The following is a 19,226-nucleotide window of genomic DNA, read 5'->3' on the forward strand; positions in this document are numbered from 1 at the left end:
TATTACTATTATTTTCTTTGAGACAGAGTCTCACTCTATGGCCCTGGCTGTGGGCCAGGAGTCCAGTGGCCTAATCTTAGCTCACTGTCACCTTCACCTCCTGGGTTCAAGCAATTATCCTGCCTCAGCCTCCTAAGAGCTGGGATTTTAGAACATGGCACCAGGCCTAGCTGATTTTTTGTATTCTTAGTAGAAATGGGGTTTCACTGTGTTGCCCAGGCTGATCTCAAACTCTTGACTTTAGGTGATCCACTTACCTTGACCTCCCAAAGTGCTGGGATTACAGGAGTGAGCCACTCACCCGGCCACAAATTATTCTTTTAAATGTGCAGGCTAGACAAAGTATGTCTGGGAATTAGGGCTGTGGCTCAAGGGCCAACAATCTGTCATTTTAGTGGTAATATAGTGCTATATCCTCATGGAACCTCCTTCCGTCTCAGTATTGATCAGTCAAACCATATCAGAACTGCTGCGATAACTCAAACTGATCTTGCTATGCAGGCCACTGCCCTTCACATTGCCCCATATGGAAAGGCTGTACAGTGAAAAGAGTATGGAGCAGGAGCAAGAACATGAAGTTTTTGGAGCCAGAAATTACTGGTTTGGATTCCTACCATAGTAACTCAGCCATCTTGTAATATTGGGGGAAGTTATTGAAGTCCCTGAGTTCCAATCTTTTCCTGTGAAATACGAGGACGATGGTATCTTCTTCTTCAGGTTGTTTCAAGGACTAAGGATTATTGTGACGTTTGTGTACATGAGTCAGGATAAACTGCCAAGCACATGGTGGTACCACCATCTATCAGACAGTAAAATGGAAGTTGTCTTTTCAACTAAAGGGAATCCAGAAATGGGAACAAATGATTAAGGCACAAATCTTAATTTTCCCTGACTTACTCTGATTATTTGAAATTTCAAACAGAAATGGAATTAATCTTTTATTCAAGATTGCACATTGTGGTTTTTTTTTTTCTTGTAACATTTTGTTTATTAGATGTGTAATCCAGGGCAAATCACTAAATCAATTTTCTTATCTGGATAATAAGGATAATAATATGTTAAAATGAGGGCAATATAATACATCCTTGAAAAGGGCCATTGCAAGGAAACACCTAAGCACTGTAACTGACACATAGTCAGGAATATACGGTAGACATTTGTAGGATTATCCATTATATTATCTTGGTTTTGAATTTCATTTAGTTCTAGAAACCTGAAATACATCGATGTATCTATGTATCTATGTATCTATCTATCTATCTATCTATCTATCTATCTATCTAATTTTTTATTGGGATAAAATTCTGCAGCTACTGGGGAAAATGGTTTTGCAGTTCCTCAGGAAGTTAAATATAGAATTACCATGTGACATGGTAATTCCACTTCTACCCAAAAGAACTGAAAACAGGTATTCAAACAAAAACTTGTACACGATGTTATCCAGATAATCCAGATTATCCATTTTACATTCCCATCAGCAATGTGTAAGGATTTCAGTTTCTCCATATCCTCACCAATAAATATTGGTTATTTTTTTATTATTATTGCCAGCCTAGTGAATAAAAAATGGTATCTCATTGTGGTTTTTATTTGCCTTCCCCTAGTGAACAACGATATCAATAATCTTTTGTATATTTTCTTTGGGGAAATGTAAAGTCCTTTGCCCATTAACAAAAATTGTTTTTGTCGGGTTTTAGGAATTCTTTTTATATTCTGGATATTAATCTCATCAGATATGTGCTTTGCAAATATTTTATCTCATGCTGTGAGTTGTCTTCTCATTTTCTTAATAGTGTCCTTTGAAGAAAGTTAATTCTGATGAAGTTCATTTTATCTGTTTTTTTCTTTGGTTGATGGTGCTTTTGATGTCATAGCTTAAAAAAAATCAACAAGTTGCAAGTAATGAAGTTTTCTCCCTGTTTTCTTCTAGGAATTTTATGGTTTTAGCTCTCATATTTAGGTCTTTAATTCATTGGGATCTTGGGTTAATTTTATATATAGGATGAGGTGGGGGTCCAAATTCATTCTTCTGCATGTGAATACCTGGTTATCTCAGCACCATTTGTTGAAGAGACTATTATTTCCCCATTGAATGGCTTTGGCACCCTTGTCAAAAACCAGTTGATCATTGACATGAGTTTATTTCTGGACTCCTAATTTTATTTCGTTGATGTAAATGTCTACCGTTATGCCGGCACCACACTGTTGTTTTGACTATTGTAGCTCTAGCTTTCTTTTTTAAGGTTGTTTTGGTTATTCTGGATCCCTTGCAATTCCATATGAATTTCAGGATCAGCTTTTTCCATTTCTGCAGAAAGAAAAAAAAAAAAAGAACATTGGAATTTTGATAGCAATTGCATTGAATCTGTAGATTGCATTGGGTGGTATTGCCATCTTAACAACATTAAGCTTCCAGTCTATGAATGTAAGATAGCTTTCCATTTATTTAGGTCTTCTTTGATTTCTTGCCACAGTGTTATGCAGATTTTGGTGTACAAGTCTTAAACCTCCTTGATTACGTTTATTCTTGAAATATTTCATTCTTTTTAATGCTATTGTAAATGAAACTGTTTTCTTAGTTTTATTTTTGAGTTAATTGCTTTTGTATATCGATTTTGTATCCTGCTACTATGCTAAACTCATTTATTAGCCCTAATAGGTTTTTTTTGGTGTGGATTCTTTAGGAATTTCTATATATAAGATCATATCATCTGTGAATGTAGATATCTTTACCTCTTTCTTTCTAGTATGGATTCCTTTTATTTTTCTTAACGGCTTAAATGCTCTAGCTAAATCTTAGCTTAATTGACCTAGCTAAGATTTCCAGTACAACACTTAATAGAAGTGGTTAAAACAGCCATCTATGTCTCATTCCTGATATTAGAAGGAAAGATTTCAGCCTTTTACCATTAAATATGATGTTAAATGTGGGCATTTATTTATTTTAAAGCCTTTTTGTACTCTAATTTGGAAATAACAGAGTGAAACTGCACGATAACATTCTCTTAAAGTCCACTCCTTTCTAGCGAGATGACTGTTTATATTTTGAAATTGATCACTAAATGTCCTTTTAAAACTTTTATGAAAATATGACATATTAGAGACTCTCTGTATTACTAAAACAGGCAGCAAAACCTGATGTTTTATCTGTTACATCTTAGATAATTGGATTTAACTTAGTTATCACGTACCTTGGAACCAAGTATTTTGAAATGCTCCATTTTGGGGATTGTGGTTGGTTATTTCAACATGTGCTTTTTGTTCTAAATTACAGATTGGGTTTGTCCTGTATCCCCCTGATGGAAGTCCTGCATGGGATCTGATGGATCATGAAAATATTATGTTTCTCACCATATGCTTCTGTTGGCATTACGCGGTAGCCCTTGTCATCGTTGGAGTGAATTATGCTTTTGTCACCTGGTAAGTCAGCGATTTCTGTTCATGGAAGTTCTATTCCTTGGTATGTGATTATCAAGACTTAGTGGTATTGAATTGAAAATTCAGAAGGGGATTTTATTCCTTATCATCTCAGAAGACGGGGTAGCACAGCAGAATATTATCTGCAAACACAAAAATTCCTAGTAAAAAGAATAAATGCTGGTTTAAAGTTGATTTCTTTTAGTCCCATTCAGTGCCTCGGCTGTGCCTCTGATGCTCATGGTACCCTTCAGCACACTCCTCTGTGCCTCCATGTCTCCGCTATGCTATCTCCTCTTCTCTCTTCTGAATGGTCTCCCTTACCCTGTACTGCCTATAGTGAGTCCTCCATTTACCCAAACGTACATACTTCAGTTAAGCACTTCTTAAGCTTAGAATCCTTTTGTGACCAACTTGTGTGTGTCCCATTAAGTGTAGGTGCCTGCCTAATTTGGCATTGACTGATATTTCTAAAAGTCAGATCCAGTTAAATACATATTTTTATAAGAACCCCAGTATAATATTTCATGAGTGGGTAACGAGGAGTAGAACAGAATGATAAGAACACATATTTTTGGCTCCACTGTTTATCAGCTGTATGCCTTTGGGCCAACTACTTAACCACTTTAAGTAATATTTTTGTTGTTTGTAAAATGGGGAAATAATAATACCTAAATGAGATCAAGTATTTAAGCTTAGGACATAATAAGAGCTCAATAAATATTATTTTCTTGTTGTTCTTCCACTTGTTATGCTTCTCCCCCTTCTCCTCTTCATTCTTCCTCTTGGTATGAAAAAAATGAATGCGAACTGGACCCTACCCAGTAGGAATTTTTAGTCTTATAATTAGGACTAAATAAGGGAGACGCACAATTAAAATACAGTGCAGTAAACAGAAATAGTAGAAGAAAAAAGCACTCTTGGAGTTGAGGGGAGGCCTCTCCACAGTCGAGAATGAAACTGCAGCTTGAAGGATGAGCAGGGATAGAAAGGGTCGTGATCACAGTTCATTTCTCTAAGGTGGTGGGTGCTGAACCACAATTGGCTTGGCCGACCTCAGTGACCAGGCACGAAGGCTCCAGCACCTAATCCTTCAGACTTAGTGCTGATTGAAATGTTCTGTATCTACAATGTCCAATATGGTAGTCACTAGCAATTGATCACTTAAAATGTGGCTCGTGCCACATTAATTTTATTAAATATCCATATATGTATGGATAGTGGCTACCACACATATATGGATTTTTTTTTTTTTTTTTTTGAAACAGAGTTTCGCTCTTGTTACCCAGGCTGGAGTGCAATGGCACGATCTCGGCTCACTGCAACCTCCGCCTCCTGGGTTCAAGCAATTCTCCTGCCTCAGCCTCCTGAGTAGCTGGGATTACAGGCACGCGCCACCATGCTCAGCTAATTTTTTTTTGTATTTTTAGTAGAGACAGGGTTTCACCATGATGACCAGGATGGTCTCCATCTCTCGACCTCGTGATCCACCTGCCTCGGCCTCCCAAAAGTGCTGGGATTACAGGCTTGAGCCACCGCGCCCGGCCGGATTTTTAAATTAATAAAATTAATTTAGATTGGACACTACACATTTCACAGGTTCTCCGATTTCTAAAATGCAGTGGCTACTGCTCGGCCCAGTGAGGTCCCAGCCGGAAGCAACTTTCCACTCTTCTCTCTAGACGTCGGCCCCAAGTCATTCCTCCTGCTCTGTGCTTCTTTGTGCCTCATTGCTGAAGCAGCTCTGGTGCTGAGGCACTGAGGGAAGAGATGATTGCTTTGTCTAGCTCTTAGCTATCTCTGTTCAGCTGCAGGTCAGCTCACTTTGATCTATAGTTGCTGTCTTCTACAGGTTTAAGTGCTTTGAGTACTAGGAAATTCCACCTTCTCATTGACTTCTGTTAGCCCCATTCAGTTCCTCCAAAGCTTGTGCATGTGCTCATGGTCAAGGCTGGCTCTGCCGCTGAGTGAATCTTGGCTTCTTCCCCTGTTGTTCTAGGCTGACTTCTGGGCCTCATCTCCTTAGGGGCTGGGAAGCCTCCAAGATCAGTGCCAGCCTCCAAGGAAACTCTCTTCCTCATGTCAGCTCCTCTCCAGAGCCAAAAGAAGACTACTGTCTCTTCCTGTTTCAAAAACCTTCAGACCCCTAATGGACCGCTTATTGACTGGATACTCCATTTTTTATTTTCTGACCTTCTCCTCTACCCCCGACACATATTATCCTAAATCTTTTTGCCCATGCAGATCCCTCCACCTGGCATATTCACATTAAATGCACATCTCTTCTATGAAACCTTCTGTGATGACTCTAGCCCTTGCTCATCTCCCTTTAAGAGTTTTTACAGCATGTAGCCTCCGTCATGCATTTCAAAAATTGGGATCTCTCTTGTGATGTTCCCCAGGAGCTCATGTGTATTAGTCTTATCTCCGGCTAGATTGTGTCTCCTTGAGTATAAGACCCTTTCCATATTTCCAACACATCTTGGCGTACTGCAAACATATAGTAGATTCTCAATAAACACTTTTTGCTGTTTTTTAAAAAAATTATTATTATACTTAAGTTCTGGGTACATGTGCAGAACGTTCAGGTTTATTACATAGGTATACACGTGCCATGATGGTTTGCTGCATCCATCAACCCATAATCTGCATTAGGTATTTCTCCTAATGCTTCCCCCACCAGCCCCCTACCTTTGACAGAACCTGGTATGTAATGTTCCCCTCCCTGTGTCTATGTGTTATCAGTGTTCAACTCCCACTTATGAGTGAGAACATGCAGTGTTTGGTTTTCTGTTCTTGCATTAGTTTGCTGAGAATGATGGTTTCCAGCTTCATCCATGTCCCTGCAAAGGTCAGGAACTCATCCTTTTTTATGGCTGCATAGTATTCCACAGTGTATATGTGCCACATTTTCTTTATCCAGTCTATCATTGATGGGCGTTTGGGTTGGTTCCAAGTCTTTGCAATTTGTGAATAGTGCCGCAGTAAACATGTGTGCATCTTTCTTTATAGTAGAATTATTTATAATCCTTTGGGTATATACTCAGTAATGGGATTGCTGGGTCAAATGGTATTTCTAGTTCTAGATACTTGAGATCACCACACTGTCTTCCACGATGGTTGAACTAATTTACACCCACACCAACAGTGTAAAAGCACTCCTAGTTCTCCACATCCTCTCTAGCATCTGTTGTTTCATTACTTTGTAATGATCGCCATTCTAACTGGCATGAGGTGCTATCTCAATGTGGTTTTGATTTGCATTTCTCTAATGACCAGTGATGATGAGCTTTTTTTCACATGTTTGTTGGTTACATAAATGTCTTCTTTTGAGAAGTCTGTTCATATCCTTTGCCCACTTTTTGATGTTTTTTTTTTCTTGTAACTTTGTTTAAGTTCTTTGTAGATTCTGGATATTAGCCCTTTGTCAGATGGATAGATTGCAAAACTTTTCTCCCATTCTGTAGGTTGCCTGTTCACTCTGATGCTAGTTTCTTTTGCTGTACAGAAGCTCTTTAGTTTAATTAGATCCCATTTGTCTATTTTAGCTTTTGTTGCCATCACTTTTGGCGTTTTAGTCATGAAGTCTATGCTCATGCCTATGTCCTGAATGGTATTGCCTAGGTTTTCTTCTAGGTTTTTTTTATGGTTTTAGGTCTTACATTTATGTCTTTAATCTATCTTGAGTTAATTTTTTTTTTTTTTTTTTTGAGACGGAGTTTCGCTCTTGTTACCCAGGCTGGAGTGCAATGGCGTGATCTCGGCTCACCGCAACCTCCGCCTCCTGGGCTCAGGCAATTCTCCTGCCTCAGCCTCCTGAGTAGCTGGGATTACAGGCACGCGCCACCATGCCCAGCTAATTTTTGTATTTTTAGTAGAGATGGGGTTTCACCATGTTGACCAGGATGGTCTCGATCTCTTGACCTCGTGATCCACCCGCCTCGGCCTCCCAAAGTGCTGGGATTACAGGCTTGAGCCACCGCGCCCGGCCGAGTTAATTTTTATATAACATGTAAGGAAGGGATCCAGTTTCAGCTTTCTGCACATGGCTAGCCAGTTTTTCCAACATCTTTTGTTAAATAGGAAATCCTTTCACCATTGCTTGTTTTTGTCAGGTTTGTCAAAGATCAGATGGTTGTAGATGTGTGACATTATTTCTGAGGCTTCTATTCTGTTCCATTGGTCTATATATCCGTTTTGGTATCAGTACCTTGCTCTTTATTACTGTAGCCTTGTAGTATAGTTTGAAGTCAGGTAGCGTGATGCCTCTGCTTTGTTCTTTTTTGCTTAGAATTGTCTTGGCTCTGGAGACTCTTATTTTGTTCTGTATGAAATTTAAAGTAGTTTTTTGAGACTCTTATTTTGTTCTGTATGAAATTTAAAGTAGTTTTTTCCAATTCTGGAGACTCTTATTTTGTTCTGTATGAAATTTAAAGTAGTTTTTTCCAATTCTGTGAAGAAAGTCAATAGTATCTTGATGGGGATAGCATTGAATCTATAAATTACTTTGGGACGTATGACCATTTTCACCATATTGATTCTTCCTAACCATGAGCATGGAATGTTTTTCCATTTGTTTGTGTTCTCTCATTTCCTTGAGCAGTGGTTTGTGGTTCTCCTTAAAGCAGTTCTTCACATCCCTTGTAAGTTGTAGTCCTAGGTATTTTATTCTCTTTGTAGCAATTGTGAATGGGAGTTCACTTATGATTTGGCTCTCTGCTGGTCTATTATTGGTGTATAGGAATGCTTGTGATTTTTGCACGTTGATGTTATATCCTGAGACTTTATTGAAGTTGCTCATCAGCTTAAGGAGATTTTGGGCTGAGACGATGGGGTTTTGTAAGTATACAATCATGTCATCTGCAAACAGAGACAATTTGACTTCCTCTTTTCCCAAATGAATACCATTTATTTCTTTCTCTTGCCTGATTGCCCTGGCTAGAACTTCCAATACTATGGTGAATAGGAGTGGTGAGAGAGGGCATCCTTGTCTTGTTCCGGTTTTCAAAGGTTATGCTTCCAATTTTTGGCCATTCAGTATGATATTGGCTGTGGGTTTGTCATAAGTAGCTCTTATTATTTTGAGATACATCCTATCAATACCTTGTTTATTGAGATTTTTTTAGCATGAAGGGGTGTTGAATTTGATCAAAGACCTTTTTTGCATCTATTGAGATAATCATGTGTTTTTTTTCATTGATTCTGTTTATGTGATGGATTATGTTTATTGATTGACATATATTGAACCACATCCCAAGGATGAAGTTGACTTGATTGTGGTGGGTGAGCTTTTTGACGCACTGTTGGATTTGCTTTCCCAGTATTTTATTGAGGATTTTCACATTGATATTCATCAGGGATATTGGCCAGAAATTTTCTTTTGTTGTTGTGTCTCTGTCAGGTTTTGGTATCAGGATGATTCTGGCCTCATAAAATGAGTTAGGCAGGAGTCCCTCCTTTTCTATCATTTGGAATAGTTTCAGAAGGAATGATACCAGCCCCTCTTTGTACCTCTGGTAGAGTTCGGCTGTGAATCCGTCTGGTCCTGGACTTTTTTTGGTTGGTAGGCTCTTAATTACTGCCTTAATTTCAGAACTCGTTATTGGTCTATTGAGGGATTCCATTTCTTCCTGGTTTAGTCTTGTGAGGGTGTATATATCTAGGAATTTATCCATTTCTTCTAGATTTTCTAGTTTATTTGCACAGAAGTTTTTATAGTATTCTCTGATGGTAGTTTGTATTTCTGTGGGATTGGTGGTGATATCCCCTTTATCATTTGATTCTTCTCTCTTTTCTTCTTCATTAGTCTGAATAGCAGTCTATTTTGTTGATCTTTTCAAAAATCCACCTCCTGGCTTTGTTGAATTTTTTGAAGGGTTTTTTATGTCTCTATCTACTTAAGTTCTGCTCTGATCTTAGTTATTTCTTATCTTCTGCTAGCTTTTGAATTTGTTTGCTCTTTCTTCTCTAGTTCTTTTAATTGTGATATTAGGGTGTCAATTTTAGATCTTTCTTGATTTCTCTTGTGGGCATTTAGTGCTATAAATTTCCCTCTACACACTGCTTTAAATGTGTCCTCAAGATTCTGGTACATTGTGTCTTTGTTCTCATTGGTTTCAAAGAACATCTTTATTTCTACCTTAATTTCATTATTTACCCAGTAGTTATTCAGGAGCAGATTGTTTAGTTTCTGTATAGTTGTGCAGTTTTGAGTGATTTTCTTAAACCTGAGTTCTAAATTGATTGTATTATGGTCTGAGAGATTGTTTGTTATGGTTTCCATTCTTTTGAATTTGCTGAGGAGTGTTTAACTTCCAATTATGTGGTCAATTTTAGAATAAGTGTGATGTGGTGCTGAGAAGAATGTATATTCTGTTCATTTGGGGTGGAGAGTTCTGTAGATGTCTATTAGGCCTGCTTGATCCAGAGCTGAGTTCATATCCTTGTTAATTTTCTGTCACATTGATCTGTCTAATATTGACAGTGGGGTGTTAACATCTCCCACTATTATTGTGTGGGAGTCTAAGTCTCTTTGCAGGTCTCTAACAACTTTTTTTTTTATGAATCTAGGTGCTCCTGTATTGAATCCATATGTATATAAGATAGTTAGATCTTCTTGTTGCATTGATTCCTTTACCATTATGTATGCCTTTCTTTGTCTCTTTTCATCTTTGTTGGTTTAAAATTTGTTTTCTAGAGACTAAGATTGCAACCCCTCTTTTTTTTTTCTTTCCATTTGCTTGGTAAATAGTCCTTCATCCCTTTATTTTAAGCCTATGTGTGTCTTTGCACGTGGATGGGTCTCCTGAATACAGCACACTGGTGGGTCTTGACTCTATCCAATTTGCTGGTTTGTGTCTTTTAATTGGATCATTTAGCCCATTTACATTTAAGGTTAATATTGTTATGTGTGAATTTGATCCTGTCATTATGATTCTATCTGGTTTCTTGCCTGTTAGTTGATGCAGTCTCTTCATAGTGTCAATGGTGTTTACAATTTGGTCTGTTTTTGCAGTGGGTGGTACTGGTTGTTCCATGTTTAGTATTTCCTTCAGGAGCTCTTGTAAGGGAGGCCTGGTGATGACAAAATCTCTCAGCATTTGCTTATTTGTAAAGGATTTTATTTCTGCTTCATTTATGAAGCTTAGTTTGGCTGGATATGAAATTCTTGGCTGGTTTAAAATTCTTTTCTGAAATGTTGATTATTGGCCCCCACTCTCTTCTGGGTTGCCGAGAGATCCACTGTGAGTCTGACGGGCTTCCCTTTGTGGGTAACCTGACCTTTCTCTCTGGCTGCCCTTAACATTTTTTCCTTCATTTCTGCCTTGGTGAATCTGATGATTATGTGTCTTAGGGTTCCTCTTCTCGAGGAGTATCTTTGTGTTGTTTTCTGTATCTCCTAAATTTGAATGTTGGGCTGCCTTGCTAGATTGGGGAAGTTCTCCTGGGTAATATCCTGAAGAGTGTTTTCCAACTTGGTTTCGTTTTCCCTGTTACTTTCAGGTATGCCTATCAAACATAGATTTGGTCTTTTCACGTAGTTCCATATTTCTCGGAGGTTTTGTTTGTTTCTTTTCACTCTTTTTTCTCTAATCTTGTCCTCACACTTGTTTCATTGAGTTGATCTTCAATCTCTGATATCCTTTCTTCTGCTTGATTGATTCAGCTATTGATACTTGTGTATGCATCGCAAAGTTCTTGTGTTGCATTTTTCAGCTCCATCAGGTCATTTATGTTCTTCTCTAAACTGGTTATTCTAAGTTAGCAATTCATCTAACCTCTTCTCAAGGTTCTTAGCTTCCTTGCATTGGGTTAGAACATGTTCCTTTAGCTTGGAGGAATTTGTTATTACCCACCTCCTAAAGCCTTCTTCTGTCAGTTCTTCAAACTCATTCTCCATCCAGTTTTGTTCCCTTGCTGGAGAGGAGTTGTGATTTTTTAGATCGGGGTTTTGGAATTTTCAGCCCTTTTGTGCTGATTTCTCCCCATCTTCATGGATTTATCTACCTCTGGTCTTTGATGTTGGTGACCTTTGAATGGGGTCTCTGAGTGAACTTCCTTTTTGTTCATGTTGATACTATTCCTTTCTGTTTGTTAGTTTTCCTTCTAACAGTCAGGCATCTCTGCTGCAGGTCTGCTGGAGTTTGCTGGAGGTCCACTCCAGACCCTGTTTGCCTGGGTATCACCAGCGGGGCTGCAGAACAGTAAAGATTGCTGCCTGTTCCTTCCCCTGGAAGCTTCATTCCAGAGGGGAATCCACCAGATGCCAGCCAGAGCTCTCCTGTATGAGGTGTCTGTCATCCCCTACTGGAAGGTGTCTTCCAGTCAGGATACACAGGGGTCAGGTACCCACTTGAGGAGGCAGTCTGTCCCTTATCAGAGCTTGAATGCTGTTCTGGGAGATCTGCTACTCTCTTCAGGCAGGGACATTTAAGTCTGTTGAAGCTGTGCCCACAGCTGCCCCTTCCCCAGGTTCTCTGTCCCAGCAAGATGGGGGTTTTATCTAGAAGTCCCTGACTGGGGCTGATTCCTTTGTTTCAGAGATGCCTTGCCCAGAGAGGAGTAATCTAGAGAGGCAGTCTTGCTGCAGCGTCTTTGCTGAGCTGCTGTGGGTTCCGCCCGGTTCAAACTTCTTGGTGGCTTTTGTTTACAATGTGAGGGTAAAACTGCCTGCAGTCTTGCTTGTGACAGTTCAAAGATGACAGTTGTCTGTTTGGAAATTTTATTACATATTTTACTGTATCTCACATTTAAATAGCACTCTTCCACAGAACTATTTCAAAAACCCCTCTCTATGGGTAGGAAAATATCGCCCATTTACAGGTTAGTTTTCCAAGCAATGATTCATGTGAACCATTTTGAAGAACAAAATAGAGATGCCCAAATTCCATGCATATGATTGTTTCTTGGAAGTACATCTGTTGTCTCAGCTCTGCTCTTTTCTCATATTAAGTGAAGAGCACATATGGGAGCAAAAGCATAGACATACCATGACCCCAGATTCCTGGATTCATGCCCTTCTAGTAGCTAGCAGTTATTTTTACTTGCTCTTTATCACCCCATCTCTCAGTCTGGCCCAGGTAGCCATTTCTGCATGTGCAGATAAATATACCTACACCTATAGGTACAGGTGGCAGACAAAGGCTGGTTAAGGTGTCTGACATGTCTTAGGTTGGGGGCTTGTAGTAGCCACAGATACAACCCAGAGAGAAGGAACGGGAAACAGGGGGTGTTAGTAGGGGTCTATGTTAGCAGTTAATTTATGTTAAACAGCCATGTCTTTGCTTTAACTTCCACAAGCATCATCAGGAAATGAAACTAATTAATCAGTTAATTAATAGATTTCATTTAGCATGTGCTGAAGGTTTGCAATGTTGAAATAATACGTGGTTTAAAAAAAATGACATAAACACTGTCCAGATTTAACTTAAGAGTATTAGCTTTTCAAGAGAACAGTGGCTTGACATGTTGAGGACGCTGGGAGCAACACCAGTAGTCAATTAATAATCAAGGCAAATTATTTCAAGCCGTTTTCCTTGCTCTCGAGTCCATAGATGTTACAGATACCATTCAGTTGTTACTGTTTTTGAGAGGAGTTAATGCTGAGTTGGAAATGACTGAAAAATTAGCCCCTATGAAGGGTGAGTGATGTGAGTGCCTAGAAGATTGCTAGGAAGGTCACTGATTTATCACATGTGTATGGAGCCACTGTTATGTACCAGACATTGTTTTAGGCTGGGGTTAGGGCAGTAATTAAGATGACATCTTTGCTCTTATGAAGCTTATGTTCTATATTGTGTCTCCTTGATTATAAGACCTTATCTGTATTGCCCACACTTCTTGGCACACTGCCAAACATATAGTGGATTCTCAATAAACCCTTGTTTGGTGTTTGAATAAATCTATGTTGCTATTTAAATATAGGGCTTCATTTGTTTGGAAATCATGTTTTATATGCTTTTCAGGTTTGCTCTCATATTGCTCTTGAAAAGATAAGACCAGGGGTTAAATTTTCTGATATATTTTGATATAAACTTAAGCAGGAGCTTAAGTTAATTCCACAGAAGTATTCCAAAAACCCCTGTCTAAGCACAAGTAAAGCCATTACATATTGATACAAGTAGGTCAGGCCTTCATCAGAAAACATATGGCAGAAAATAAAGGTAAAGACGCAGGTTGACTGGCAAAGTTTTTCTTATGTGAAGAATGATACGATGGGTTGGCTTATCAAATTTGTTTGCATATTCCTATGTATTTCTGGGAGTTAACTATGTTTTATTGATACGGTCACAGCACAATGCCTTTATAATAATGATGAACAGGATAAGCTTTGCCAAGTTCTTATGACATATTCTTTCTCACATCAGAGAAGTGGAGAGCCTGCTGAGCTCTAGTTGCTAAGTGGTGTCACATCTTCCAGTGTCAAAAATTATAATCCCTGCTTCCCCTGAACCTAAGGATTCTCTTTTATTTTTTTCTTTTTTTTGAGACAGAGTCTCGCTCTGTTGCCCAGACTGGAGTGCAGGTGGTGCGATCTCAGCTCAGTGTAACCTCCACTTCCGGGGCTCAAGAGATTCTCCTGCCTCAGCCTCCCAAGTAGCTGGAATTAAAGGCATGTGCCACTATGTCCAGCTAATTGTGTATTTTGTGTAGAGACAGGGTTTTACCATGTTGGCCAGGCTGGTCTCAAACTCCTGACCTCAGGCATCTGCCTGCCTCGCCTCCCAAAATACTGGGATTATAGGCGTGAGCTACCACACCCAGCCCGGATACTCTTAAACGATGAAGACAGTCACAAGGATAGAGCGGACTACTTTGAACGCTCTCACGTCTTAATTCAGCATGGCAGAGACATCACATGCAGTTGAACAGCTTGTCCCCTGCACAAAAGCTCCCCTTGGAAGGGGCTAGTAGTGGAAAGTAGGGGCTGAACCTAGCCCAGACTTAACATGGGCCTTGACTTGGGCTGCCAACCCTAAAGAAGGAGAGGGCTTCATGCACTTCCTTTATATGACATAGCACCTGTTTGCAATACACAGTTACATGTAGCTTTACTGGAGAAACTCAGCCAAGCTTGGTTTCATCTCGGCTTGCCACAGCCCAGAGATTCTCTTAATTGTTTTAGAAATGATCAAAGTTGGTCAGGTACGGTGGCTCATGCCTATAATTTGAGCACTTTGGGAGGCTGAGGCGGGCAGATCACTTGAGTTCAGGAGTTCGAGACCAGCCTGACCAACATGGTGAAACCCGGTGTCTACTAAAAATCGAAAAAATAGCTGGGTATGATGGTACATGCTAGTTTCAACTACTCAGGATGCTGAGGCAGGAGACTTGCTTGAATCCGGGAGGCAGAGGTTGCAGTGAGTTGAGATAGTGCCACTGCATTCCACCCTGGGTGTCAGAGACTCTGTCTCAAAAAAAAAAAATGATCAAAGTTATCTTCTGATGCCTAATTAAACAATGATGCAATACATTAGAAAGCCACATTGCATCTGTTTACTTATAGCCTACTTTAATCCACAAAAATTCTCAGGCAGCTCCAAAGCCAATTAAAAGTGATTTTCCTTTTTGGGTTGCCTTCCCCAGTTGCCCAAATTACCTAGACTTTGTTATATGATAGATGCATATTGCTCTGGGTTTCTATTTAAAACACCGTCTAACTTGAGATGCTTTTCTTTCTTCTCAGGTTGGTTCAATCTAGACTCAAGAGGCTCTGCACCTCAGAAATTGGACTTCTGAAAAGTGTTGAACGAGAACAAGAATCAGAAGAAGAAATGTGACTTCGATGGGCTTCCAGTTTTTCTAGATAAATCTTTTTTTTTTTTTTTGCATTGTCTTTGTTCTGGGTTTTGTTTCTTGACCTTTTGTTTGGAGAATAGCTGGCTAAGGATGACTCTCAGTGTACTGTTTGCATTTCCAATTTTGTTAAAGTATTTGAATTTAAATATTTTATTTTTAGCTTTGAAAATATTTTGGGTGATAATTTCATTTTGCACATCATGCGTGTCGTGGTATTCAGGGGCTGATTTTTTCCAGATTAGCTAAAGTTTGATGCCCACACTATGAAAAAAAATTTGTTTTATTTGCCTTATAGAGATGCTCAAGGTTACCGGGCTTGCTATTATCTGTAACTCCTTGACCATGGAATTACACTTGTTTATCTTGTTGTTGCAATGAGAAATAAATGAATGTATGCCTTTTGGTGAAGACACTTGAAATCTTTGTTTTTGTTATTTAGCTACACTCCTCCCTTATATCATGCACGAGGAGCTACAGGACACAGGAATTCTTTTTATAGCACCTGAGTTCCCCACTGGGAATAGTAGGCCAGAAGTCCTTCTAGGGTGTGTGATCTTTCAGAGAAGATAAAAGAGATGATCCGGCTGGGCGCGGTGGCTCACGCCTGTAATCCCAGCACTTTGGGAGGCGGAGGCGGGCGGATCACGAGGTCAAGAGATCGAGACCATCCTGGCCAACATGGTGAAACCCCGTCTCTACTAAAAATACAAAAAAATTAGCTGGGTGTGGTGGCAAGCGCCTATAGTCCCGGCTGCTCAGGAGGCTGAGGCAGGAGAATTGCTTGAACCCGAGAGGTGGAGGTTGCAGTGAGCCGAGGTCGTGCCACTGCACTCCAGCCTGGCACCAGGTGACAGAGTGAGACTCTGTTTAAAAAAAAAAAAAGAGATGATCCCTGGGACACATGGTTGCAAAGCCACGAGAGACTGGGAAAGGAGGGTTGGGTGTTGTCTCTAAGAGTAAAAAAGTCATCACGTGCCATAACATGGCCACGACACCATCCCCTCTGTTAAAATAGGTGAAGGGTTAAAACGAGGAAAAGCGTTTTATGGAATTCCTGGGTAAAAGTCAGAACCCTCACCTAGTCTGTGACATAATAGCTCCCCAGTGGAGAGTCAAGACATCTTGTTTCTGATTCTGGCTCTACCATTCGCCAGCCTTTAGGTCTCTGGCAATCACCATGTCCTTTTCTCTGAAGTAAGGAATTGAATTGAATGAATCATGGGGCCTTTCTGGTTGTCACATTTTATGAATCCAGAAATGGAAACATGTGGAAAGCTATTAGGTTGGTACAGAAGTAACTGTGATTATTGCTATTGAAAAGCAATGTCAAAAATTGCAATTACTTTTGCACCTGTTGTAACCGAGCGAGCACGAAATCATCACCGAGACAAACACTAGGCCAAATTACAGGGTCTTTATTGCCAGCGGCCACAGAGGACTCAGGTCTCTCTAATCTGCGGCCCCAAAAGGAGGGTATCAAGGCATTTTATGCCCAAAAACCACCTTCTGAGCAGGGGTGAGGGTGAGTGGCTTCGGACATTCCGAGGGCCGGGGGACTTTGGACATTCCGTAAATCACCTCCTGGGCGGAGATGAGGGTGAGGGGTTTCGGACATTCTGATTGTTTCTTAAGTGGTTCATAGAAGTCAAGATAAGTGTTAGTTTACACATTGCCTGGGTAGGGTGGAAATTACCGACCTTAGTTGCTTATTACAAGTCATAGGGGGCAAGATGGCATTGGTTTCGACTGCTTGCCTGTCACATCAGGGTTACAGAGAGCAGTTTGAGTGGAAAGCTGAGGTATGGTTGAGGTAGGCAGTTTATGGGGCATTTACCATGTCACACACCAACCTAATAATTTAGTACAATGTTAGTCACAAAGACCAGTATTTACTATGACAGAAAAGGAAGGAGGATTGCATGAATCCTTGAGGGATGACCCAAATCTAGAGGAAAGGAGGCAGCCTTGTGCACAGCTGGAGCTGAAATCTGGTCAACTAAGTCCTGAAGGCTGCCTGGCATTCCACAAGCACTGGCAAATCCAGAAGGCCGCCTGCCCAGTTTCAGACATGTCATAGTGACACTGAGTGTCACTATGTCACTCAGAGTCAGGTGGGCAGATTCTTCAGACCCCAGAACTGGACACATTCATTTTGTTACGTAAGTTTGAAAAGAGCAAATGTGAATGGCTGAAAGTTTATCTTGAATAATGCCATGAGCCTTAGGGCATTTCGGGCATATGAAAATGCCCACATGCCACAGTCCTCAGGGATCATGGTATTATATACCATATATGTCCTATCTCTCAGAGCTATTTGCTAGACCCACAAGATTCTATAATTTTGGCAAGTTTGGGTTTCAAAGGAGTGAGCGAGTGAGAGATCAGCAGCAATCACATGAAGCCGGCATCACTGGTATCTAGGCCTGAGCAGAAACTCTGGGAATAATTAGCATGAACCAGATTAAGCCTGGAATTTTGCAAACTGAGTTTAAATAGTCTATAGTCTTTGTGAGTGAGCAGAAATCTCCATTCCTTCTTGTCTGCATGCAGAGATTACAAGTAAAATCAACTCAGCGAGTTCTCAAAGGAGAACATCTGGTTCAGGTCTAAGTCCATACTCTGGGACTATTTGCTTCTAGATCCTAAAATGAGCAATACATTGGAACACTATGATATGACCTTATGGTTCCGTTATTGGATCTGTAGTTTATGACTAACAATTTTATGGAATGACAAGAAAAATTAGCAAACTGTGAACCTGAGCCAAAATTAGACAGTCATTTTCTTTACTTGTGCTGGGAAGCCTTAGATCAATAAGTACAATTTGTAAAGATTTTGATTTATAAAAAAGTATGTTTCAGTAAATGTTCTGAAACCATGAAAAATATATTATCACAAAAATATAAACGTTTTTCAACTCTAGATCATGGGATGAGAAAAATTAGTTCAGGCTACACTTCACCTCTGAGCACCAGTGGAATCAATCATTCATCCAATGAATGTTTATTAAGCAGTTACCACGTGCCAAGCAGCGTGCAATATACTAGGAATACAGTGGTACTCTGCAGCAGTACTTAAGCCAAAGTCCCAGTCCTCATCAGGCTTACATTCCCGTGGGACAGACAGTCAATAACAAAGTCAACAAAGAAGTTCTAAATCTGAGGCGATAATAAGTGATATGAAGAAAAATTAAGCTGGGAAGGAGTATAAAGAATGGTGGGGTGCTGGTATGGTTTGCATACGATTTGTTTGTCCCCATCAAGTCTCGTGTTGAAATTTAGTCATCAGTGTTGGAGGTGGGGCCTGGTGGGAGGGGCTTGGGCCATGGGGGCGGATCCCTCATGAATGGCACGTTGCCATCCTCAAGGTAATTTGTTTGCGCTCTGTCAGTTTCCCAGAGTTTTCCTGGGGGCTGGTATTGAAAAGGGCGGGGCACCCAACCCCGCTACTTCCTTTCTCACCGTGTGATCTCTGCACATGCCAGCCCCACTTCCCCTTCCACTGTGAGTCGGCACAGCTCGAGGCCCTCACCAGAGGCTGAGGCTGGTGCCATGCTGTGTGTACAGCCTGCTGAACAGTGAGCCAAATAAACCTCTTTTCTTATAAATTACCCAGCTTCATGCATCCCTTTATAGCAATGCAACAGACCAAGACAGGTGGAGGAAAGCACCATTTTCCGGAGGGTGGTTCTTTCCCAGCTCCTCTGTCCACCGTGAGAAAAATAGCCCCTGACCCTCTGCCTGGCCCTCTCTATCATTACAGTGTTTATGTATTTCCAGAGCCTTTAGCTCTGAAAGTAAAACCCTTATCAAAGAGGGGATGAGGATAGAGGTTTACCCCCTTATTTTGTATTCATATTTTGTCTCCATTCTTCCAAAAACCTGGGATCTCAATTCCTGAGCTTTTGTCAAACTTTCTTCAAGTATCCCACGCTTCATTTGTCATTAACAAAGTGGAGAAAATCTTTACATAAATCAGTGTTTGATTTCTAGCACAAGTGTTAATGTAGG

At 40.2% G+C, this 19,226-nt stretch overlaps 1 protein-coding gene across 4 annotated transcripts in view; it reads left to right on the forward strand.

Moving 5' to 3' along the window:
• The window catches only part of TMEM45A (transmembrane protein 45A), an 87,730-nt gene extending 72,106 nt beyond the window's left edge, over positions 1-15,624 (forward strand). For all 4 annotated transcript variants that reach the window (XM_003943541.4, XM_003943540.4, XM_010331398.3 and 1 more), the window contains 2 exons: positions 3,275-3,420; positions 15,104-15,624. In XM_003943541.4, coding sequence (XP_003943590.1) covers positions 3,275-3,420; positions 15,104-15,197 — 240 coding nt within the window. In that variant the 3' untranslated portion in view covers positions 15,198-15,624. The remainder of the gene's footprint in view (positions 1-3,274; positions 3,421-15,103) is intronic.
• The last annotated feature ends 3,602 nt before the right edge of the window (positions 15,625-19,226 follow it).

Source organism: Saimiri boliviensis, chromosome 8, assembly GCF_048565385.1.
Source record: "Saimiri boliviensis isolate mSaiBol1 chromosome 8, mSaiBol1.pri, whole genome shotgun sequence".
Classification (NCBI taxonomy): Eukaryota; Metazoa; Chordata; class Mammalia; order Primates; family Cebidae; genus Saimiri; species Saimiri boliviensis.